At 36.5% G+C, this 27173-nt stretch overlaps 1 protein-coding gene across 2 annotated transcripts in view; it reads right to left on the bottom strand.

The window, feature by feature from the left end:
* The window catches only part of Ctnna2 (catenin alpha 2), a 1157068-nt gene that overhangs the window by 8352 nt on the left and 1121543 nt on the right, over positions 1–27173 (bottom strand). The window contains exon 18 of one of the 2 annotated variants that reach the window (XM_060383518.1): positions 16369–16512. The exons of the other annotated variant lie outside the window; for it this stretch is intronic. Within the exon in view, the coding sequence (XP_060239501.1) occupies positions 16369–16512 (144 nt within the window). The remainder of the gene's footprint in view (positions 1–16368; positions 16513–27173) is intronic. 2 annotated transcript variants of the gene reach the window in all.

Raw genomic sequence — 27173 nt, 5'->3', positions numbered from 1 at the left:
CTTGTTCCCTCTCTTCAGCTATTACCTCTCTCTGTTCTATCTCCCCTTCTGAGTGAGAATTATGCATCCTCACTTGGGTCAAGGCAGACATTATTATACTATCAATAATAGTACTTTTCTCTCTCAGAACTGGCTATGTGACAAAGGAAGAGGAAACATATTTACTTTCCTCCTCCAAGAAAAGACATTTTGACAGTTGTCAAAGACATTGTGATACCATTTACAACATAGATAAATCATCCACTATATTATGTCTAGACATATATGATTCCTTTTGATTCCACCACTACCTAGCAGATCATGACAAATGCATTTTATTTCAATGGACCACATTCCCCTTTTTGTTCAAATGATTAATTTTTAGGAACAGATTGTGCACTTCTTAGTAATGGCACTTTATTATCAGTTGCCAATTAATGAAATAGTTAATGAGCAGGTATATGTATTAACAAAGGTGCCGGTATTTTAGGGAACACTTTTTAAATCAGGTAATAAAATCTATCAACATGTATTAAAAAGCATTGTATCTGAGATAAAAATAAAGATCCCTGGTTAATTGTTGTTTAAACATAAGTACAGCATACCATATAATATGCACAAATCTCTAATAGATATCACCTAAGATACCATCAGTTAACACCTGAGCAGTTAGTTTATCCTAAGGTTATTAGTACTTGATAGCTTGGTCTTGCATGACAAATATGTTTATGTTAAGTAGGGGAACAATCGTGATGGGAAAAAGCTCAAGAGGTATGTTATTTTTTTCTGCAGGGGTTCTTTGAGTTCTCCCAGAAAGGCAGCTGGTGCTCTACCAACATCGAATGCCAGTCCTGAGAAAATCTGTACATAATGGCTAAAGATTAAATTGGCAAAGATCTTAACAGAAAGGCACTTCAGTCTCAGACAGCCTAAGAAAAATGTCTCCAAAGCCTTGCCTGAGAAAATGTACCAATTGGTTCCCAGGTAACTCTCCACTGGATGTATTTGTAGCTTGACTTTCTAATTCATTCAGGTAGGTAGTAGTGCTTCAGAGTCGGCCAGTTCACTGATTAACTATCTTCATTTGCATTTTTTCAATTATAGGTAAGTAAACCTTGGGGACTCCCATGAAGGCTTAATTACAGTCAACAAATTTTCTAAATATGGCTTAGAGCCATTTTTTTCTTTACCAGTAAAGGCCGGATTATTTTTGCTCAACCTCAAACAAGAGATTCTTGCTACACTTGAGATGCTTTGCCTCTAGGAAAATTAGGAGCAATTATGCCTGAGGCACCTAGGAATTTTCCCATCTTTTCTTAACTTTCTTCTTCCTTCTAACTCCCTTAATTATCCCACCCTTTCAGGATCTCATGCCTATTAATCTCTAAAATTGTTTGCTTAAATCTGACTGAAGGAAATAAACCCATCAACTGAACAAATGAATTTTCATACACACAGCATGACAGTCTTGGACAGAATCTTGTCTGCCTTTGCATCATCACATGTATACTGCATGTTCATTGTTGATTGTGTCATCTCTTATGACACCTTATGATTTACCTTCCAAACTTGGTGTCTTATAGCTACTCTTCAAAGGACCCTAAAGAGAGCATCACTACTCTCACTGTTCCTTTTTTCCAGTGACCCTGTCCCCCAAATTCCATGATGTAGCTATCTTATACTGATGAGAAATTCTTCTCAAGTAGCAATGAATTCCAAGGCTATGACTCAACCTGAGGTCAAAGTACAATGGGATTGATCAGTAATTATGATCTTAAATGAACTACTAAATTATTATTATAATGCCCATGAATGTTTATGGCAGCATTGTTTGAAATAGAAAAAAGCAAATACTTATAGACACACTAACTGGATAAGCTATGTAATTATTCACATGACTAGTTAGTAACAATATAAATTTAAGTTCTATGTAGACATATGAAAAGATAGCCATGATAAATTGTTAAGTGAAAATAGTCTCCTGTTGACAACAATACAGGATAATCTAGTGTTTTCCTAGATGACTAAGTGCTAAATGTGGAAACGCTCTTAGTTGAAGAACTAACAATGTGCCAGCTCTATCTCTGATTCTTATTACTGTGACATCCACAAATCTTTTGATACCTATTTCAGATTTTCTACTTCCTACTCCTTTAGCACCTACCCTCCATTTAATAATTTGGATGCTTATTTTATTCTACTTTTCCCGACACTGTCTTAACCTTAACTTACAATCAGTAGCAGAATCTTTTATACTTTTCATGGATAATACATAGAAAAAATTCAGAAAAAGAAAACATGAAAATGCCTGAGTGCGTTAAGAACTATTAAACCTTCAGAATACAGAAGGATTCAAAAGTCAGTACAGAAAATATTGAGGGGCTTAGGTAAGACGGCAGTTCTCCAAATATGTAACAACATTTAGAGCTTGGGAGTAGCTTGATGACTCTACTTGGACAAGGTAGAAGCTAGCTTGAGAAGTCAATCTAGCTAAGAAACCAATGTCTACAATTCTAGTTTGGGAAACATTAAAAGAATAGTCAGTATACTATATAATATGTAACTGCTTAACATGAAATTCCAATAATTCAATCTATATTTATTGGATATTACTTATGTTTTTTAAAAAATAGAGAAAAGTAAGATTTTAATTCACTTTAAGCTTAGTAAAATTAATGCCTTATTACCTAATAACTCATCTCAGTGAGTGAAGATTATCTCCATAAAAACACAAAACACTGAGGTCCCCAGCTCCTTTCCTAAAACAATGAATATATTTTGCTAGAAAGTAGGTTACAAATGTATAATTTTTCATCTTTAATTACATCTTGAGCCATTGGACCTAGCACCTATTATCTCCAGCTGAGGCCACCCTTCTCTCAGCATTATTTAAGGGAGCTTGATAATATCAGAAAATTTAAGCTTCTGAGTATCTTTCTACCACTGCTTTCTACTGGTAGCACTTATTATATTAAGCAAATAAGGAGAAAAGAGAAAATAACAAGAGGAGATATAAAAACATTTTTTTTCAATCAAAGATCATTAAAAGCCAAAAGTGGGACATTACACCTTTTAGTTAGTCGGTACTTATCACGAGATAATTGGCCTGCACTGTTTTTAGCAACCTTATCAGATGTGAACAATACCAGATATCCCCTGTATAATGGACATGGTCTCAGACTTCCTCTGCTCCATGCTCTGTAGGCTTCTCTTTATATTAGTATGTAGGGAGGTCTCTGCTGGATTCATGTCAGCTATTTTAATTGCAATTAACAGAGAAATTGGTATGTGTGGTTTTGCTCCTATCTGTTTCAATGATCCAAAGACAACTGTGATCTGGAATTACTAAATAGAATTTTCCAATAATAAAACGACCCCACTTTTAGGTTGTGCACCATTCTTAGTATCATGATGAGATCTTGCACCATTTATTTTCTCGCTATATGAATCAGTTTTTTGTCCAGTGTCTTTCTAATAGTCACTTCTTAGCTGAGATTGACCACCACATAGAGCTCCTTATGCCCATGGTTTTGTCTCTTTTGGGTCATCTCTGCTGTCATTAAATAGGACTACTACTGTATACTATCATTTTCTCCAGTAACATCATTATCTTCTTACATAATTCATGAGTAACAATCTTTTACATAAAATACAAAAAAAAAAAACCTGAAATGAAATGTTGGATACATCTATAGCTATATAAAATAATTCAGTACATTAACCCAAAATTTCAAATCTTTTTCCATTATAGAAATGAGAATTAAGACAAAAAGAAAGTTCCATAATTCAAGTGCTCAGAAGAGGCCCTCAGTATAATGCCTGGTTTAAATCACAGTAATTTTAATTAAATTAGTTTTAAATTTGAGCAGCTGATCCATAGCTTTTTATAATTGAACACATTTTCCTGTCTGAGTAGACACAGAAAAATTTCCTACAAACATGTTCCTTCATCGTGGTCAGTAATTTTTTGACTCTGAACTGTCATCCAGCCACCTCCATGTGATCACTACATCCACCTGCCGTAGGTTTGGATATGGGATTCACTTTGATCAAGGATTATGATTTTTGTGGGGTTGCAACCATAAATTCAGTTCATTTCTATGTGGACTACACTTCAGATTCTTAAGTTATCTTTTCAAAGATTGTTTGACATTCAAAGTATAAAATTTTTATTTTATATATACCTTTTATTATTGAGCTTTCCCGTCTTCTAAAGAGATTAGGAGCTCTATGAATCTCTCCATCCCTACCCAAAGCCCACTCCTCCCACAGGCCTCTCCCTCTCAGTCATCAGGAGAAAGAAACCTTTCCCTTCTTCATACCCCTTAGATGAAGCACCCTGAGTCTTCTGCTGCATTTTGCTTTTGCTGATGCAACCTCTCATTTTTCATCATCTCTTGTCCTCACAACTTTAATGTGCTTGCTACCTAAACTGATCTCACCTTCTCCCTTCTGATCATTCACCCTGGCTAGCTCCTCAGACATCATTGCTAGTTTTTTCCATACTTTCTTCCCTAGCCACTCTCCTTGCTTCTAGCTCCTTATCCACTTCACTACTCAAATAAAAGCCAGAAATATCTTCTCAAATGAACTCGGCCTATTACTTCTCTTGTCATCCCCTCCAGTGGCTCTCCATTTCAGTCTCCATCAAACTAAAATGTTGGTGTTATGGTGAAAACCCAATTAAAAATAGCTTCTATGTTTCAGCACACCACCCCTGTGGCCTCAGTCTGTTGTATTCTTTCCCTTATAAATATTTTCTATACTCTTGTAAGCTAATCCATACTTTATCTTATTCACATTTCCTCACCCATCTGCTATTTTCCAAACACCTCCAACAGGGCTGTACCAAATTGTTGTGACATTACAGGTTTGGAAATAGAAATGAAAAGACACAGAGGAAATTAAAACACAATTAGTAGCCTAGTATGCATTCATTCTACCCACTCATCCTCCCATGGAAGTATAGATAAAGGCATAGGTCTATCAGAAGAGCAGAAAAGCTATATAACTGAAGAAGTAAACTTGAGCCAAACTGCAATATACATTGATTACATGACCTTTTCCATCACTGTATCCTAAGTGGATTTAAAGACCAGCCTTCTTGTTCACAAGATATTTTTATAAGTAAAAGACTGTCTACCCAATTGAGAGTGCTAACATTGACAAGACACTGAGATGTGGTTGCCAGGCATCATGTTAGCATCAGGTAAATTCTTTCATATCTTCAAGACAAGTACACATGATCATCGCCTTATCTATATATGAAAAACTGAAATATGAAAAAATTAACATTTTGTGGTGGGGTATTCATTCTACTGAGACACAGTCTTCTTTGAAAAGGGTGGTCCACTGTTGGGTTCTCCAACTCTACTCTCTAGAATTCTGAATATAGTGATAGTAATCTTGTAGCTAGCAAACCCTGTGTAACAGTCTAATTGCTCACAAGTATCAATCATGACCAAGAATTCATCAGGATTACACAAGACAAAGCCAAACTACACAAATGCTTTGCCATCATGATAATATCCTCTGGCTCTGATTTTCTTTCCAGAAACTAACCCCCCCCAACCACCATCAAAAGCCTTTTAATAGTCAAAGAAAACTTAATTAATGAAAATTTCTAATTTTTCTCATCTGAAGATTTCATACAGATCACTTCCTGAATATCAAAACAAACTATGAAGAGGAATGATTTTAAATTTTCACAACTTCTAATTTTTACATAGCCTTCTAAGCCTTCTGTCATCTAGCAGACAGCAAGAGACAAAATGACACAGTAAGAACTATGGCCATTATTGTCATTGCAGCATCTGATGTGTGACATTTCCTATATTCCTTCCACTGCTGCTCTGCAAAACCAGACAACTCCTGAACTATGTTCACATATTATAAAACAAAAAGACTGTCCATGAGAAAATTTTATCTGTGAAATTTACTGCCTGTAAAAGGATGGACTGTCAGTCACTACTAAAAGTCTCTATCTCTTTAAATGCAAAATGAAGTTAATCACAATGTCTTTTGAAGGTTATTATGAGGTATTAGCAAAAAAAGGAGAAACTTAAAAGACTTTTAAAGTTTTAAATAAGTGTGACTAAAAAGGATTATTACGTAATCTTTCATAAGTTTGGAACAGCTGGGTACCACTGACCCATGAAACCTGTACAGTAGCAGGAATTCCAACAAATGACTCAAGTAACTGGGCATTACCACTACTGGAAAGATGACAAAAGAATTTTTCAGAGAAGACAAGGCTCTACCTTGGCACTGATTGTGGGGTGGCCTTGTTACAATCTAAAAAGTCTTCCTTTTGTAGAATACTCATAAACTATTGTTTTCAGAGGAAATTATACCTAAATCTGCTTTTAAGAGGTGAAACGGAGATGGAAAAATTCCAAAAGTAGACTAAAGGGAGGCCAGACCTGACAAATGGGCTAACATTTCATCTATTAATCTGCTCCATCTCATGCTCCAATCAGATGAAGAGGTTTTTTGTTTAGTTTTGTTTTGTTTCTGTTTTGTACTCCAAGGCTTTGTGGGTCCTGTCTCCATAGCTACTATTCTCTCTGCATAGATACAGGTACTTTCTTGCCCCTTCCATGTGTATTCTCCACAAGGGCTCTCAATAAAGGAAGCACACTGAGAGCAGGTGTTAGTGATAGTGGGATGAGTGGCAGTGAGCTCAGTGATGGAGTCCTAGTTGAGGGTTCACTTTAAATTGGAGTATGTGCCTCCTGTAAAGTGAAAATTGATGAGTATTTCTTTCTCTTTGCTGGGTTATGCAGTTTTAGATATTTCACCGATGTGGCGTATGGCCCATAGCCGAACCTATTCGATCTATACTGCATTAATCTTAATTAAAAAAAAATTAATACTGACTTTAGCTTTGCCTTCTCATCAGTGAGGGAATGAAACTTGGAGGGACTTACAAAACAAAAGACAATTGTTTGAGATACAGGTCCTGCCCTTTGTCCTTGTGAATGGTACATTTAGCGTTGTACCACAGATTCAAATGCCTTTAACTAAGAGAAGACATAAAAGGTATCTAAGGTCTTTCTCTTTAGAAGTTTGGATGCTTCTCATACAGGTGCATTCGAGGGCTTGACCTAATATGCAAACCTCCCAGTCCTGCTTTCCTGCAGTGAATGCTCCTCATTGAAAGTGTAGCAAAAACACTTGAGGGGTTCTCTTACATCTAAACTGGAAATATTTTTGGGCCAACAAAGGACCTCTATGGATAGAAATCATATTGTCTGTGTACTCTCAAAAGAGCCTGAGCTACACAAGAAACTTTCATAATTCACAGATTAAAGGAAACAGAATCCTCAAAAGACAGGAAATGCATAACAGTATTGCCAAAAATCAAAGAAAATAATTATAAAAGTTTCTGTTAAAAGGAAACTTGAAACCTATGAAATTGGAAAACTTATTGTGGAAAAATACTACTTTAATTTTAAGATGACAACAAATGTTAACCAAGTAACAAAGATAAACATTAAAGGTTTGTAGGTTGAGTTTAGCATAGGCAAGATGCTGCATCATACTACGTTCATGAAAATTTCCCCTAGGCACAGTACTTCTCTTAGATTTCATGTAAGTCAAGTCTTGACAAAGTTAAATTGGCTATATGTGTATTAAAAGATCAATGACTGGCTCTTTGGCCTCCCCACCCCCAAAGGGAGGAGCAGTCCTGTTAGGCCACAGAGGAGGGCTTTTGCAGCCAGTCCTGAAGATACCTGATAAAACAGGATCAGATGAATGGGGAGGAGGTCCCCCCCATCAGTGGACTTGGAAAGGGGCACGGTGGAGATGAGGGAGGGAGGGAGGGAGGGACTGGGAGGGAATGAGGGATCGGGACACGGCTGGGATACAGAGTTAATAAAATGTAACTGATAAAAAAATAAAAAAAATAAATAAAATAAAAAAAAAAAAGATCTAAGGTCCTCTCATTTTTTCTCTAAGATACATAAAATGCCAAGGCAATGGTTTGTTATATCACTGTTAGTACATCACTGAGGCATGTCTTTTATATTTAGAGTTACACTTACAAGAGCACTCTGACTTTGTTATAATTCTTAACTATGAAACATATTAAGTCCTTAACAATAAATACCATGGTTTCAAGGCTCGCCTGGATCAAACTTATACGCTGCAGAATTTGATGATTATAAATATCTCAAAAAGAACACCATTAGGAATTTGAATTTCAACATGATCACTAGCCTAAAGTGCTAGACATTATCAAAAAATACTGTTTTAAGAAAGGAACATAGCCTATCACTTTCCTTTCTTCTTTATCTTAAACATGTTTATCTGTTCCCACATATCAAAATTTCAAAGTGTATAGAATGAACAAAGTGCTAAAATAATTCCATTGTTTTCACAGTACTTTAAAAATTAAATAAATTACCTTTATCAGAGCATTGAAGATAGAAACTTTCAAGTTTTTAAATGTCTTGAACATAATGGAATTGTTTTAATCTCCTTGTTTATACAAAGTGATAAATTTATGCTACTTTACCTTGCTTATTTTCCCTATATCTCATTGAAACACTTAATTGTCTTTGCGACCAGAAAGTCCTGGATCTGTAAGTTAAGGGGATTTGGTGCAACTAGGAAGGAGATAAAGAGATGGATGTTTAATGGTCCTTCACAGTCTTTCTTTTAGCAAAGTGCCCTCCATGCCCTGGTGCCAGGCTAACACCAGGGAGTAGAAAGTAAATCTACTTTCTGTAGACATCATATAGAGAGAGTACAGAGATGGTGGTAAACACTCAACAATGGCAAACTGCAACAAGCCTCACAGCAAGGGTTATCTGGACTACTCAAGATGTATCAAAGTGGGGAAAAGAGTGTCTGCATTTAGAAGTCTCAGACTGCCTTTATATTCTGGGAGGATCTCACTTAAGCCTAATAAGTTTGTCCTCTCTCTCTCTCTCTCTCTCTCTCTCTCTCTCTCTCTCTCTCTCTCTCTCTTCTAAATTCCAAATCCAGCCATATCAGGAACCTTTAGAAACTGGATACTGATCTGTCATTGTGTTTCAAAGTTCAGTTTCAGAATGGTAGGAACAAAAATACAAGTACCTTGTACTTGAATAGCTAATAGTTGCTCTACAATCTCATGTGTGAAAACCAATACTTTGTTTTGTTTTGTTTTGTTGGGGGGTCATTACTTATCCTGATTTTATCCATCACCTCACTTGCATTATTCCTCCAGACTCCTTAAGCCTCACTATTTCTATGAGGCAGAGCCCTGAGCTGGCTGCTCAGCCCTCTAAGTTTTTAGAAGCTAGACTAGGGCACACACGATGAAAGGGAATAAGAGAGTACCTATGTCATCAAAAAGGCTGTAGCATTTCTTTGGGGAGACAAAAGTGGGGCTGCTCTTCTGTCCCTTCTTCCTGTCTCTGAACACTTCTCTAGGTTTCTGCACAGACTCACGGTTGTAGGGTAACAGTTATTATCCATAAAGAGAAAATATAGAAGAAATTTAACCCTTCTAATTGATTGCTGATTCAAACAACTAATATCTTAATATGGACCACCTAGGTCACATTTCAGCAGCAAAAACATATTCTTTCACTATGAGAACTCCCACTTTTAGTGAACTAGGGAAAGGGGAAAGGGGAAAAATGGAGGGAGGGTGGGACTGAGAGGCAGTGAGGGAGGGGTCTTCAATCAGGACACATAATGAATAAATTGCAAAAAAAATAAAATTAAAAAAGATGAGAATGTTAATGTATACATTTTTGAGACTTTTACCTAATGTCATCAAATAGGTCCATCATACTGTTTTAGAAACAAGTATTTCTGTGAATTGTTGTTTCTTCTTTACTTCTCAATATTCTCTTCTCCTCCCAGCTCAAGCACTTATATAAATATGCACTTCGTGCACAGTTTTGCAGAGACAGAACCACTTCGTTCTGTTCTTCATTAAGTTTTCATGATGGGACATGACAATAAGAAGATCATCTCTCAGATCTTTGAAGTCCCATACCCTGCATTTAAGTTCATCACTTACTAATTCCTTAGACTTTCTAATCATCATTCTTTTTTAATTAATTTTTTTTCATTACAGTTTATTCATTTTGTATCCCAGCTGTAGCTCTCCTCCCTCATTCCCTCCCAATCCTAACCTCCCTCCCTCATCTCCTCTCATGCCCCTCTCCAAGTCCTCCTCCCCTTTCATCATCTGACCCTAGCCTATCAGGTCTCATCAGGACTGGCTGCATTGTCCTCCTCTGTGGCCTGGCAAGGCTGCTCCCCCTTCAGGGGGAGGTGATCGAAGAGCCAGCCACTGAGTTCATGTCAGAGACAGTCCCGGTTCCCCTTACAAGGGAACCCACTTGGACACTGAGCTGCCATGGGCTACATCTGAGCAAGGATTCTAGATTATATCCATGCATTGTTCTTGTTTGGAGTATCTGTCTCAGAAAAGACCCCTTGACCCAGATATTTTGGTTCTGTTGCTCTCCCTGTGAGCTCCTATCCTCTCCAGGTCTTTCTACCTCCCCCTCTTTCCTAAGATTCCCTGCACTCTGCCCAAAGTTTGGATATGAGTCTCAGTATCTGCTTTGATACCCTGCTGGGTAGAGTCTTTCAGAGGACCTCTATGGTAGGCTCCTGTTTCCTGTTTTCTCCTTTGTCCAGTGTCCATCCTGTTTGTCTTTCTGAGGGAGGATTGATCATCTTACCCAGGGTCCTCCATTTTGCTTAGGTTCTTTAGGTGTATAGATTTTAATATGATTATCTTGTATTATATGTCTAATATCCACTTATAAGTGAGTACATACCATGTGTATCTTTCTGCTTCTGGGATACCTCACTCAGGATGATCTTTTCTAGATCCCACCATTTGCCTGCTAATCATCATTCTTATAACATTTCTCCTCATGCTTAGCCAGAGTTTAAATGAACAATTTGACAAACAGTTTTGTATTACTGCTTCAGTTTGAATGTGAAATGTCCCCCTCAGACCTATGAATCAGTGGTTTAGCTGCTAGCCAATGGCTTTGGCAACATGATTAGAATCTTAAGGGAAATGACCTTATTGGTAGGTTCTTCCCTTGATTGATTTATATTAGGGGGCCAGTACTGGGAAATGACAAGCAGTAAAAGATAGACCTAGATGGAAGGAAGCCCCAGGGGGCTTGGTCGAAAGGCTGTGTCTTAGGTGAGCAGCCTTTGCTACATGCTTCCACTTCCATAATCTTCTGCCTCTACCTGGGTCAAGAAACACAGTGTCAGTCTGTCAATCATGGCTAAACTATCAAAAGTGGTGAGCTAAACAGTAAAGTCCACCCTTAAATCAGTTTCTCAGGGCATTTTAGTTGCAGTAATGAAAACCTAACTAATAAAGTTACCATTAACTCTGAGTTTCCTTAAATACTTAACTCTTAATTTTCAATATTTTTTTTTGCTCTGAACCTTCTTCTAAGAACAGAAAGATGAGTCAGTGTGTTTCTTTGCAAATTTTGAAACAGAGGTGTGAAAATGAATCACCTGGTGTGTGTTAAGAAGTTGGTTGTTAGTTAGATATTCCAGGATCTTACTCTGTCATCTTTATTCAAAAAGTCTGCAGTTTAGGCCAGATTCTGCATTTTCACAGCCTCCTCCTACCCCTATGCTGAGTTTTTCATGCAGATGTTCTGGTCATTAAAAACAAAAGACAAAGGAGGAACAGTGAATGAATAACAGTAGTAAAAGAAAACAGTTTCTACCTTTCTCTGACATTTGAAGGTACAGTTAGCCTAAAATGTACATGTACATGAACAGTATGACTTATCTGTGGAGATTTGATTTGATTTGATATGATTTCTCTCTTGAGACATTATATTTTCTCTTTTCCTTGGAAAACTCTTATTCCAGAACATTTCTATATTTGTAAATAATATATATTTGTGTATATATGAATATATAAATATATCATATATATGATGCCTTCTTTTGACTGTTTTGCCCTTTCTAAATGAATGTTCACATTAATTTGTATTATGTTCCTGTTAGGGAGATTATTATATCATTGCTACTTGTATCAAAAATCTGTCTTCCATGATAATTTTATCTATGTATCTATACTATATCTAACAATAGACATATTACATATTCAGTATGTGTAAATCGACAGATTGGATTATTTCTGGAATAATTTGTAAGGAACTGATGAAAGAGGACAATGTCAACTTTTTTTTTTGGAGCAAGCAATTCTAATATCAATACCTCTTTGTAATGTCTTTGAAAAACAACTCAAATTTCATTTGAAGTTTTATTGAACAACTAATTCTAACAATTTCTTTTTGCTTTGGAAATCTCCTTTTGATCACTAAACTTCTGTGTTCTCACATAGTCAGGTTTAGCCTTTGGGAAAAATGATTTCCTAAGATAATGAAATCGAAAAAGTAATTTTGATTTCACATTAGGAAATTAAAAAAAAAACATTTCACAGAATGGGTGAGTCAAATCCTTATTTAGTTAAAAAATTCTGATAATCTGGAAAAGAGGCTACGGTGCAGGGTAGTTCTACTCATGGAAATCTAGTCGGTTGTAAAGGTAAAAACAGCATCTTGGATGGATTTACATGACAAGAAAATGAGGCAGAGTACAAGTACACATTACAAATCATCACTGACTCTACATCACAGAGGCTTTTGGATAAGTTCTTGTTTGCCCATGTGTATAAATCAGACCTAAATGAATAACCTCTTCCTAAGAGTCTTAGGAAGGAGACTTACATAATGACATACAGCTTTATTTAGTATTTAAACTTTATCAACAGTGGCTTTCCTAGGGCAGAGAATCAAACATAATTTTTCCTTCATACATAGAATGCTTTTCTTTGCCTCCCAAAACTATACTTACTGCAGATACTTATTGGCCTGTGGACATTTCCATCACCATCTAGCACTTCTAATCCCGCCAAGAATATCTCCAGAAAAAAAAAAGAAGGAAAGAGAGAGAGAGAGAGAGAGAGAGAGAGAGAGAAAGAAAAAGAAGACAGAAATAAAACAACTTTCCTTTCTCGTCACTGAACCTGTTAGCCTTGGGGCTGTTTTTTTTCCCCACAACTGCTCTGGACACCAGACATTCTGTATATCTGAGAAAATACCTATCTAGTTTTATCTTCATAGAAAACAACTGTGAGATTCCTCATTTCTCTAAGGAAGTAAAGTGTTTTGTAAACTAAACATATGATTAAGTCAGAAAAGAATGAGGAAAATTATAAGATATAAAAAAAATACAAATCAGTAGTGATTTAATTTTGATATAAAACACATCTGAAGACAGCATATCCTCAGGTCCATTAATAATTTATCTTGAAGACCTATATTCCTCTCCGCCATCCTCATGTACAACAACACAAATCTACATTGCTCTTCCCCCTAAGGCTAAAGGCCTCCACGTCTCACAAAATCACTCCATAGCACTTGAATCTATGAGTTTGCTCTTCCCACACAAATTTACAGTCTAAGGGTAGTTCCTGAGATACAAATTCTTGCAATTTATATTATATTAGGAAATGAAGATATTTTTACTGGATAAATTAAATGAGGTCCTTAGCATAGGAGATCACAAAGATATTGCTTGCTTGCTTGCTTGCTTGCTTGCTTGCTTGCTTACTTATTAAGCACTTTCTGTGTTAATTTCCAAGTTGTCACTTGGCAAGTTTTTAGAGTACCCAAGAGTTAAACACTCCCCAAGATCCAAGTAAAGAATTTTTTTTTTATCTCTTACATAGCTCATAGCTCAGTACCTACCAATCCTCTACTCATCAATACCTATCCATAACATACGGATGTTCCTAAAGTATTTCATAAGTAACATTGAACTTCAGAGTTTTGATGAGATAATTTCCATTAAGTATCTAGTAGATTCATATATTTTTAACATCAAACAATTTTATATTGATAAAAACATAAAAATATTTAGTTCTAAACAAGCCTCTCTTTCAAAAGAGCATAGCCTCTTATCATGGTACTGTATTTCCTTATATTTCAGTTCATTTAGAACTGAGTAGGTTATAGAGAACAAGTTTATCAAATGATGGTTACATGCCAAAGAACGCGGACTATTCATATAGAGTAGTCACTGAACACTAAACCAGATGGAGGACATATGTTAAAATTTACTTTTGAATAAACTTTTTAAAGGATTGAATAAATGTCCAAAATAAAAATTATATTTTGTCAACTATTTAATCCTCTTTTTCTTTTTAGCTACCACTTGTTCAAAAATTATACAAATACAAGGTTTCTGAGGATGTATACATGAGGTTGCATCCTTTATACATCATCTACCTACCTAATAGATAAAAAAAGCAAATGCCCCCAAAATCTGTATCTTTGACTTTGGAGAGCCCTAACCAGTCAATGACAGGAAAATCATCAGTATATCAATTAGAGATCTTAATTAAATACAACTGTTGTTACAATCTACCATCATCTTTTGGACTATATTATATGTGTGCATTTATATATTATACTTTTAATACATAGAAAATACATTTAAAATACACTAAACACCACTATAGATGAAACATGCACATGAAAATCAACGCGTGCATGCATGATACATTCCATGAAAGACTCTCTGAGTTTGTACAAACACACAACACAACCACTCTCAACTCACGAAGTTTAAAGATGTTTGTGTTCCAAGAGTTTGGAAAATATTGCCATTTCTTACCTGGCAGCTGTATGAGAGGTTGATAAAAGACATTAACAACTTGAGCTATGAGCACACATTACATTTTTCTAACACTGAGAAATTGCTCCTACCTGAGATTTATGGGTATAATGCTTTTAATGAAAGATTTGATGGGGTTAACTAAACATATAACACTTTAGCATCCTCATGTGTATAACAACATTAGCTTTAATGTTGGTGATTACCACCCAAATCTTCCTGTTGGCCAAAATAGACCTATTTTTCTTCACCAAGTCTAAAAGGTCTAAAACTATAGTCAGTTCTTTAGACATCTAAGAGGGAAATTAACTCTAGAAATACCAACCCCATAGATTTTCACTACCAAAACAGTCCAGTGCTTACTAAAACATAAACATCTACAAATCTGATATAAGATAGTACAGGTTTTACATAAAACAGAAAAAAAAGTGACTATCAGTGAGAACAACTTATTTTCAAGGTTGCAGATATGACTCAGTGATAAAGTGCTTGCTGGGCATGCAAAAAGGCCTGGGATCAATTCCCAGCACCACGTAAAGCTTGGTGTGATTGTGTGCTTTCTATAATCCCAGCACTTAGGAGATAAAGAATAAGAAATTTAAGCCTATTTTTAGCTATGTAACAGGATTGAGATCACCCTGAGATATATGAGACCTAGTTTCAAAAAACAAAACAAAACAAAAAAAATCTCCATTCAAACTACCCTTATTTCTCACCATCAATGTGCATAAATATGGCTCTATACATTGAAAAACCTAATAACCTCTTTGTATATTTTATAAACCATAACTAAATGTGTCCATCTCACTCCAAGAGGGCCTTGTGTTCTGATGTTCAAGACAAGAAGGAAGGAAAGAAAGAAGGAAAGAAAGGAAGGAAGGAAGGAAGGAAGGAAGGAAGGAAGGGAGAAGGAAGGAAGGAAGGAAGGAAGGAAGGAAGGAAGGAAGGAAGGAAGGAAGGAAGGAAGGAAGGAAGGGAGAAGGAAGGAAGGAAGGAAGGAAGGAAGGAAGGAAGGGAGAAGGAAGGAAGGAAGGAAAAAGAGAGAGAAAGAGAGAGAAAGAAAGAAAGAAAAAGAGAGAGAGAGAGAGAGAGAGAAAGAAGAAATTCATCCTAGTCTTTCCACATCCTTTAAAAGGTGTAAATGCATTTATGAGCCCCCTTTGACCTCTCAGACAAAAGCCTCTAGCTCCAAAATTTTAATAAGTACCCAGGAGAGAACAAGCAAAGAAGCTAGAGAAAGGCTCACTCGATTACATCTTTTTTTCTCTGAATAGTGGGGCATATAAGGGCTAATCAGCAACAGAAACTCAAAGAACGGCAGCTTTCCACAAGTCTTAACCACCAAGTGACCCCCCAAAACAGCAGTGTTATGTGTTATATATATATATATATATGTGATCTTGACTAGCTGTCTTCAGGGGAGTACAAAGAGGTTACAGGATGGACTCCTTACAGGGTACACACTAACTTTTTGTCCCAGTGGGAAGAACGACTGGAAAACAATGACAATACCATCACTTGTGCTTCTCAAGTTCCGATCACAGCGGAAGTTCAACTCTGAGATTACTAACCCTTGTCAAAACAAATAGGGCCTTTGCCCAATGTTGATTTGTTCTTTTGCCAGGAAGTCTGCCCAACCCACCCAAACCGCGCTCTTCTAATTAATAACTACAGCAAGAGATATTATTATAAAGTGAAGTTACTTACCATGGAGGAGTCACTGCTTCCGCTCCCGATTGGAGCTCCCTCAGCACAGGTTGGGAGGTGGGTAGAAAGTTGACTAGCCCTGCCCCCATCTATGACATCACAATCTACCTCATAAAAGGTAGTGAAAGTGCTCTGAACTCCTGTCTGATTTCCGAGAGATACAGAAAAGAGAAAGTGAGAGAGAGAGCAAGAGAAAAAAATCCCGTATGCTACTTGGGAGGGAATTGGGGCAGTGGAAGAGGGAACAACTGGGAATTACCTAGGAGAAAGAGGTTATGAAGGAATTAGGTGCTGAAAGAGATATGTGCCGGCCTTCTTGACATTAAGCAGTCAGGTCATTCAGATTCCTCTTTAGGTATCCAACAGATAAAGGGACCATCTGGGAGAAGGATGAAGAAGCACCCTCTCACGCCCAGCACTGTGAGGGACAGTTATAGGGACTCAAAAGGAATGAATCCTCTACTTAAAACATTAAATATCGCCAAGAAAGAAAGCAAGGGCTGTCTGTAGCTCTTAAAGCCTGGAACAAAATGTGGAGGTTCCAGGTGCCTTGCTTAAAGGTTCAAGTGTCCTGCGATGTGAGCAGGGCCAAGGTTTTGACCACTATACATAACCCAGCATGTGGTATGAAAAGGATACTTACCTCATTCATTGGGGAACATTCACTGCAACTTTTTACTATTGATTTTGGGACCCAGTGGTGGGTCGTGTAAATGGCATGATTGAAAAGATAAGCCAATAACCAATGTCCATTTCTACCTTTAGAATTAATTTTTTCATTATATTTCTTGCAACTGATTTTGGTTTTTGTGGGGGTTTTTGGTTGTTGTTTGTTTGCTTTTTAAAAAAGATTTCCATTGGTATCAATTATACTATGTATCTTTACTGGGCCAAAAAAGCCCATTTTCAAAACTACATGAAAATCAAAGGCAAAAATTCTTATGGTTTCCAAATCTCCTGTACTTTTAAGCTCATATTTATGTGTATCAGAAACTAACTTCCTGACCAAATATACTTAAAGGAAACAATTCTAGTCTTACAGACAGAACTTTAATATCTGAGACCAATTTTACCTCAGTAAAGATGCAGCAATGTGTAATAAAACTATGATTTTTTTCAAGTGATACCTGAGATATATAGAAATATGAAATGCTACAAATTATAAAGTAGGAACTACAGTAAAGAATATACATGGATCCAGACATGGTGGCCCTTGCCTGTAATCCCAGCACTCTGGGAGGAAGAGACAACCTGATCTCTCTGAGTTTGAGGTCAGTCTGGTTTACAAAGGGAATCCAGGAGAGCCAAGGTTACACAGGGAAACCTTGTCTCAAAATAAACCATAGTTCCTGTTTCATATAGAAACCAGTAATGCTTATGTCTAGTGCAGTAGTTCTCACAAGCACTTTAGGGCTCACATATCAGATATTCTGCGTATCAGACATTAACTTTACAATTCACAGCAGTAGAAAAATCACAGTTATGAAGTACCAACCAAATAATTTTATTTGGGGGTCACTACTACATGATAAACTGTCTGAGACAGTTATAGCATCAAGGAGGTTAAAAAATATTGGTGTAGTGGAATGCATTAAAAAGCAAAACAGTCTTATTCCAAAAAGTGTTAGAAAAAAGTAGAGTTCAAAATAATAACTTTGGGATTGCCAAACTATAGGCAGATAAATAAAATACCAAATGTGTACAATGTTGGTTTTTAAGTCAAAGTAGTTCAATTTCTGTCATTTACCAAATACATATGTGCACTACAATAAGTGCAATAGAAAGTTATGCAAAGCGGCAGGTTTCAGGACAATCTGCAACACAGAAGTTACTAAATTCAAATGAATGATAGATTTAGCAACATACTCAGCTTCAAAATTAATGTTGGAGACATTTAAAAGATGTCTTTAAAGAATGCAAAATGACACCAATGAAAAAATTATCAAGTGTATATGCACAGGGGAATTTTCCCACAGATGACTGTCTCCCTGAGTGAGAAAAAGCAAGAATACTCTATATGTATTCCGTTGCTGTATTTCCATTTTATTCAATTCTATGCATAAATTCAAATTCCGCATACAATATTGTTTATTTATGAGATATTGAAATTGATGACCCTACAAAGTTTTACTTTTAGTTTTTACATATTGAATCATTGATTTTTTGGCTTATCTTAGCTTTTTTAATAATTTGTAATATGCCATTGGTTTTAGTTAATAAGCCTTGCCTGATTTTTTTATTATAGAGAATATACTGGTCAATTTGGAATATTATTTTTAAAATGATTCTGAAATCTTAGAAACTTGAGTCATCTCCCATGTTTCAAAACTGTAAAGGTCATGAAGATTAATGATGCAATTTCCCATAAACATCTTAAGATTTTTGACTACTCAATAAAGAAGTTACAATTCTACACCATTACAATGAAAGAACAGACATTGATTTAAGTGGTTTTTAAACATGGAACATACTGAAGTAGGGCCATAATCTGTAAGTATCTTTTATCAGCTGCCCATTGATATTTGGGAAATGGAAAACGTCTTCAGGAAGCCAATGCAAAACTAGGCTGCATCAAAAAGATGCTCAGTAATACGCTGTGCTGACGCTTCAGGTGAATTTGATGTGACTGATTGTGAAAATGCTTGTAGTGATGGGATTAGTTAAAACAAGATAACTCGCTTTGATGCAGAATGTAATCCAAGGGTCTAGTCCATGTATAATGTTTATGCAAACTACATTTGACTTCAAACTAAGAATCTGTTGCATGCTTTCCATGATATTCAGACAAATGGATGGGGAATCTCTTCAGTATAAGACATAAAGTGATTTTGAGATGCCGGGCAGGAGTTTCTATCGTTACAGTTACTATGTTATTTTCTGACCAAGGCATATAGGATGACTTTTAATTTCTTTGTATTAATGAATCCAATTTAAATTTTAATACGGGAGGTTTACAAGAAACCACTGGAATGATAAGTTATTTTAAAAAATGATCTGCAGATGCATTTAAAAACTAATTGAACATGAAAAACAACTAGGCCAGGGCCACACAACTTGACCACAGTGTGATTATTGAAGAAAAGTACCTCAGGAAAAGAAGTATCAATAAACAATCATAGAGGTATTGTTTGAATCAGTTCCTAGATAAAGGCAGAATTGCTTGATTTGCTTGTTTTATGGTACTATCTTATGCATGGAAATTAGAGCAGAAAAGAATAGACAGTCATTTTTTAAATGAGCCTGACTGGAACCACTCCAAGGTAGTCACTGCCAGTGGCAAAATAGATTTGCCAAAGAAAATGGATGAATAAGGTTAGGACATAGGTCATACAGATTTGACAGAACATCTAACTCCAATTCCAGTCAACTTCATTATCAGCAAGAGATCTGCATAAATGAAGGTGTTCAAAGAAAAGTAATAAAATAAGATACAGTATTGATGATGGAAGATTAAAAGGCTAAATTAAGAAAGCTTGCCTTCTAGGAAGTAGGATTAAGATGAAAGATTTGAAACACTTTTATTGTCTAAAAGGAAAGTGACTGTTCAAGATTAGAGTAAGATGATGTGTTCTGAAGCAGTTGAGGAAATCTGAAATGAGAAAGCTTGATATTGCCCATCCAAAAGCCTTCACTGTTTATAAGATATATGGGCTATAATGTGTACATATTTCTCTTCTAAGGGCTGATCAAACCCATATTTCATAAATCACTTAAATTAGGTTGGGGAAAGCACTTGACAAAATAATCTATAAGGACAGACAACAGTAAGTGAAACATTTTCATTTCCAGGATGCAGTAAACCAAGAGAATGGTGAAGACACAGAGGTAGCCATCCAACGATGCCAGCCATTCTAACAAAGAATCCCAAACAGTTCAGAAAGCTGAGAAACTATAGACGAAAAGTACAGAAAACATATCTAATAAACATAGTAGACAAAAAGTATCCTCCATGGTAATTATTTGCTAGCAGAGTCTAAGAAGCTTGGAATGACTTGCGTCGACTCATGCTTTCTGCTTGATATTCACATAGTACAAGTGTGGCATAATCAATGGATGCTGAATTTAAGGAACCAGAACCTATCCATGTGGATGAGAAATAAATGCAGTTCTTTGGATCCTTATTATTAGTTTATCACTGGATATTAAGGTTATCTTGACACATGTTCCATATAAAAGCCATCCCTACAGGCTCATATATATCACTACCAGTAGTCAGTCTGATCAGAAGTTAAGAAATCTTCCCTACAAAATGAGGTATCCCAGGAAAACTTTCAACTCAAAATCGTGAAGACTGGCACAAACACTGATCCTGCTTAGAGAACTATTGTTTTCAGAACTTTACCATATCTAGAACCGGAAAGAAACCCTCTTGTCAGCATTGCTACACTCTTGGACATTTTTGGTAATGGAAAAAAATACACAAAATCAACAATGAAATCTCCATCTTTAGTATATGGCTTAACATAGTCTGTTTTATCTATTTAATATTTATATCAACTTTGTAAAATATTTTATCTGTTTTTTTCAGTATTTTTTCTTCAGTCTAGATTTGCTAGGGACAATCAAAGTAGAGATGAGAGAAGAAAACTACAATAGATTAGCAATGAAGTATAGACTAGTTGTAAACATAAGTCAATTTTAACTGTAGCTAACACTGATGACTCCCATAATACAGGGATTCCAGAAACCCAGGATTATATTTCTATGTACTTTATTCACTGAATGCTTTGACCTCTCAACAATATTTGGTTCATGGTCAGGGAGTAAGTACACATGAAACTGCTCTTACATATTCAAAATTGTTTAAAAGGTTTCCTTTACAAAGCTTATCTAAGCAATATTTTAAACTTTTTTCACTTAACAATTACAGGAGAGGACATAAAGAAGCAAACTATATCGTTATGTTTATTATTATTACAATTTATTCACTTTGTATCCAGGGTGTAGCCCCCTCCCTCATCTCCTCCCAATCCCACCCTTCCTTCCTCTTCCTCCTCTATCCCTCTATCCTTAGTTCACTGATAGGAGAAGGCCTCCTTTCCTACTGGCTGACCCTAGCCTATAAGGTCCCATCAGGACTGCCTGAATCATCATCTTCTGTGGGTTGGCTAGGTTGCCCCACCAGGGAGAATTGGTCAAGGAGCAGGCAACTGAGTTTATGTCAGAGACTGTCTCTTCTCCTCTTAGGAGAGAACCCACATGGAGACTGAGCTGTCTATGGGTTTCATCTGAGCAGGGGAATCTATGTTCTCTCTATGTATGGTCTTTGGTAGATACATCAGCCTCTGCAGTACTCCCTGGTGAGACTATTTTTAACTTTTTTTGCGTGCTAAACACCAAAAACCAAGACCCTGAGTTTGCTACACAAATGCTATTTCACTGAGCTAAAATCCTCAAGTCTTACTTAAAAGTATTACTTTAAATATTTACAATAATAAAAGATCTTGGGATAGAACCTTAAAAAGCTATCACATGTAAAACAGTGGTCAAGATTAGAATATTGCTTATATTAACACTTTATAAGGCAGTATTATTTCCAAACACTTTTCTAAACTTCACAGATATTTCAAGATAAAGCCAATTATCTCCCTGCTTTCAGCTAATTCCATGTATACAGTTTCTAAGATTTTACAAGGTATTATTGTTAATTGGTTGCCAAATAATTCTCAGAATATCAACTGAAATCTAAAGCATTAGTTGATAATAGATTAAGGTGTTAATTATTTGCTTTCCTCCTTTTAATTAGAGGCTCTCACAACTTTGAAAAAAAAACATCTTATTCTCAAAAGAATAAGTGGTGATGCTTATAATTCTAGGACCAATGCATTCTTTTTAAAGCCCTTAACTCTTTCTGATCTTATAAACAATAAGGTCTTTGTAATAATTGCTTTTAATTGTCAATTTGATAGGATATAGAATCATATGGGAGATGGGCCTCTGGTCATGCTAGTGGGAAATTTTCTTGACTTTTGTTAATTGACATAGCAAGACCCATTTTGATCATGTATGGGAATATACCCAGGGCAGGGGGTCCAGCAAAGCGTAACTGAAGAAAGTGAGCATTATCATATTGCTTTCCTCCTGTAGACACAGAGTGATCAGCTTTCTCAAGCTCTTGTTTCCCTGATTCTCCCAACATGATGATTTGTACTCTGGATCTGTGATACATAATAAATCTTTCACTTAGGTTGGCTTTTTGTCATGGTATTTTAATTCCCAACAACAGAAAATGAAACCAATATAAACTCCCCAAACAAAACTAAAGATAACTCATTAGCCCTATGCAAGTATAGATGATGTCACCAAATGAATATGGTAAGGAGATCAAATACAGCTCAATCATAAACATGCCTAGGTAACTTAAGTCATTTACTTGATTTTTGTCCTGGCTTTCTCAGAAAGAGTGTCTTTTTCTTCTTTTCAGATAAGTATGTTGAAACATAGTCCTTTTGTATATGTAAAATAATACAGGACATTCACCTTGTTTCACTCTATCCTATTGATGAATAATTTCTTTCAGTAGGCAGTATGGTGGTTTGGATGAAAAAGTCCCTAATAGTATTTGAGTGCTTTGTCCACAGTTGGTAGTAATGTTTGGAGAAGTAATGGAACCTTCTTACACTTAGTACATTACTGGTAGAATCTTTGAGGGTATGTCACCTTACCCCACTTTCGGTTTATTTTCAACCCCACATCATGCTGACATGCCTTCCAGAACATCCAGACTCTCTCCCTCATATTGCTTTAGGTCATCGTATTTTATTACAGAAACAAAGAAGCAAATAGAACTGAGCCCTTAGGTAAGTTGATAGTGCCATCACAGAGTATGTAACTGAAGAGCCTTTTCTTATGGTGGAACTGTGTCCAATCATTCTTCATTCAGGGCTGCTTGAATTTAGATAGATAATATACAGAGCAACTGCTCGCCCAGATCTCTATATTGAGACCTATGGAGAATTTTTACTTTTCTATTAAAATTTTAATTCCCTGTTTCTTTGAAATTATAAGTTTGATCAAGTAATATGTTTATGCCCTTGGGAGGATGCATTTTTATTTAAAAAAATTAATGATAACTGGTCCTAGAGAATTTGTGGATAAAAATCAACACCTTGAATTAACTGGTATAAATATGAATATAAAACATAATGAAGGAATCAAAATGTAAGTACACGTTGCAGTTTTGCCATCATAATAGATTAGAGGTGAGGCTTTGGGGACAAAATTTACATCTTGTGGCAACTCACCAATAAAATGTGTACTAAGAATTGTTTCCATTTTGTAGCTGATACACACCCATTTTAATTTCTTACCATTGCACAGTACATACTCCCCAGTGCAGATTTATTATTTGGCATTATTCTCTGTAGACACTGAGACTGTTTGTAGATCAAGGAATATAGGTCCTTTAAGCCTGAATACTTAATGACCCACTGCCTAGAAGATCAGAAGAAAATTCTTCTGAATTGCTGTGAATTTCTTTAAAGCATATTCTTTTGTTCAAAAGAAACACAGAAATGTTCTCTAACTCCATGTGGAAATAGCTAGCAATTTAGATTTTCCCCCATTATGGTATGATTCGATCACTGGAGATAATCAAGAATCAACTATAGCTAGAATCAGCAGATATTTTAAAAACTCCAAAAAAGGAGATGCTTAAAGAATGATTCTGCACAATTAGATATAATGGTTGTGCCAAGGACTATTTCATCTCATTACAAGATACTCAGATATTATTGTTTTGTAATATTAAGGAGATAGTCTTGCTTTCAAATAAGATCTCATCCTTATCTCAACTAGACATATATTCACACACAGGCATATATATGCACACACACACACACACACACACACACACACACTGCATTGTATGTTTTCTTTTTTTTATAAATTGCTTTAGATCAGATCAGACATACCAGCCATTAGACTCTTGCATATTGAGGGAAGAAAAGGAAAATATGAAATATTTGGGGGTTTTTCTGTAGATTGGTAGAGTGATAGAAGATAGATAGATAGGTAGACACGTAGATAGATAGATAGATGAGAGACATAAATATATCTGTATTTCCATTCTGTTGTCAGGACTGGTTTTAAAATCGTTAGTTTACAGTATTTTAAAGACTATTATTCATAGAGCACCATGAGTATTCGTATTCATCTTGCAAATGAATATGTTAAATGTACAATGTAAAATATGCGCAATAGGAATGATTTGCACTGGGCCAGTGAGATGGTCAGCAAGTAAACATACAACCACATTAAGTCTGGTGAACTGAGTTCGATCCCCAGAACCCACTTAAAAGGTCAAAGGAGAGAACCAGCCACACAAAATTGACCTCTGATCTCCAAGTGTTTGCTGTGGTACACATACCACCGTCCCACACAGGACGATAATAACTTGTAACTGTTTCCTTATTCTCTATACTTATAGATGAGTGCAGTTCTCAGACCTCATCAGGTAAGTTTCCTTGGACTGTGGTTTACCACCAAATTTCACAACTGATGAAACAGCAGAGAAAAAATATCAATGGAGGACTCAGCTACAAATGAAACATCTATGTCACAGCTTCTTGCAAGTCTCAGGGGCTATCTTAGAAGTGAAATTGTGTCTTATGGACATGGCAAGATGACTACATTCATGCACTCAGCTGCTGTGGTTTGCCTGTAGGAGCCTTGTACAAGATCCAGCCAGTCAACATTCCAGTGTGGTGCAGAAATCTCCTCAAGAACCCCACCCCTAACTGAGTAACTGTTACTAGGTGGTGGCTTCTGAAGGAGGAAGAATTTGTCTAAAGGAGTGACCTGTGGTAGGCTGACCAGACTCTCCGGAAAGACCCCACACCCATTCATTTACAACACAACATAGACTAAGAGGGCTTTTAAAAAAGAAGAAAGAAAGAAAAGAATGTAAGGTCTGAGGCCCAGTGGTTAATTTAAGGTGGGTTAAGTTCACCACACCTACATGGTAGCTCACAACTGTAATTCTAGTGCTACTAGCTCAGATACTGTCTTCTACCCTCCACAAACAATGGGCAAGAAAGAAGGGTACAGACATATATGTATATATAAATATAAATTTTATATGTTTGTTTTTTCTAGTCTTCTTTTGAGGGGGCAGTTCAGGAACTGTCTTGGAACTTACTCTGTATACAAAGTTGGTCACAGATTCACAGAGATCTGCCTGTCTCTGCCTCCTAAGTGCTAAGTTTAAAGGCATGCACCACAACTGTCCAGCTTGTTGCTTTTTGTTTTAAGATGATAACTGGGGAAGAAATATGGAGGTTGAGGCTAGATTTGTGAGGAGTTAGTGAATATGATCAAAATGCATAGAATTCTCAAATAAATAAAGCTACTTTTTTTTTTCCTTTTTGCAATTCTCTCCACATGGTTCAAGGTCATGACTGAGAGACCAAAAAGATTAAAAATTAGCATCTATTATTAAGGCCTGAACTATGTGGGTGGAGAAGTCTAGTAATGCCCTGAGAGGAAGGACCTCCTTGCTGCATTCTTTCCCTACCCACTAGAGATACAGTTGCTAGGAAACTGGACCCTCCCCTAGGGAGGGACACCTGGGCATTAATGGTCTGGGAACCTTCCTATAGCCAATCGATTCAAAATGTAGCACCTTGACCAATAGATGCTTGCCAGGCAGGAATTGCCCCTGCCTTGGGCATTCTGGGATGGACCAGAATCTACAAATCACCCCACTAACCTGGGGAAGGGGGCACTCAGCTCCCACAGCTTCAGGGGTGGGGGCTGTGTAGCCCAAGCTGCAGCTTGTAATTTTCAATAAAAAGACCCTCATGTGTTTTGCAACGGACTCAATTCCTGGAGATCTTTTGGGGGCTTGCGAACTGGGCATAACAATGACCACTCTGGACTCTCAGATGTGTCTGACTCTGGCTATCCTCTTCCACATATCTATACTAACCTTTCTCCTACACAATACCTAAGAGTGGTCATATCCTTTCTTTTCCTTTTTATTTCTTTTTTCTTTATTCATCTAGTTGCAGTTACCAACCTTAAAACACCTTTTTAGATGCTAAAACACTTTCATGGAGAGAGGGGCTTTTAGGGGTAAGGGGAGGAGAAACTCAGGTTGAGATTCATTATATGAGAGAAAACCATTTTCAATTTAAAAAATGAAATAATCAAAAATAACATTGACTTTTTTTAAAACTTTGGCTCAAGGGTCTGAAGAGGTGGCTCAGTTCTATCTCCAGCATCGTGTGAAAAGCCCAGCACTTGGCTTTGTGCCTGTAGCACAGCAAAGAAGGATACAGAGACAGGCGAATTTCTGAAGCTCATTAGTAGACCACTAAGCCTAGCCAAATCAATGAGCTTCAGTGTCACTGACACTTTCTCAAAAATAAAGGTGGAAAGTGACTGTGAAAAGACACCCACTGTGGACCTCTCTCCACATGGGTGTGCAGACATGTGCACTAACACCCACTTGTACACATGCACAACACTAACAGGTACATATACCACTATAAGCACACCCACTTCAAAAAGACAAAAAGTACACATTGGCTCAACTCCCCTCCCACAATGATAGGATGCTATCACATTTAACAGACTTTTACCTATAGTAAGCTTGTTGGGTACCCAGTGATAATGTTTCCCCTTCCCTCCATCCTTTCTCTTCTTGCCTTATGCTTGTTTCCTTTTGTCTTTTATTTCTTTCTCTAAACTGAATTAGAACTTTAAACAACACTGAATTAAACAAGGCTAGCTCATATTCAAACTGGCTAATCTCTTGATCCACTCCTTTTTTGCCATAATATTTTTTATCATTCTGTTCATTT

Source organism: Meriones unguiculatus, chromosome 5 (genome assembly GCF_030254825.1).
Source record: "Meriones unguiculatus strain TT.TT164.6M chromosome 5, Bangor_MerUng_6.1, whole genome shotgun sequence".
NCBI classification, from domain to species: Eukaryota; Metazoa; Chordata; class Mammalia; order Rodentia; family Muridae; genus Meriones; species Meriones unguiculatus.
This window is presented reverse-complemented; position numbering and strand designations above follow the sequence as displayed.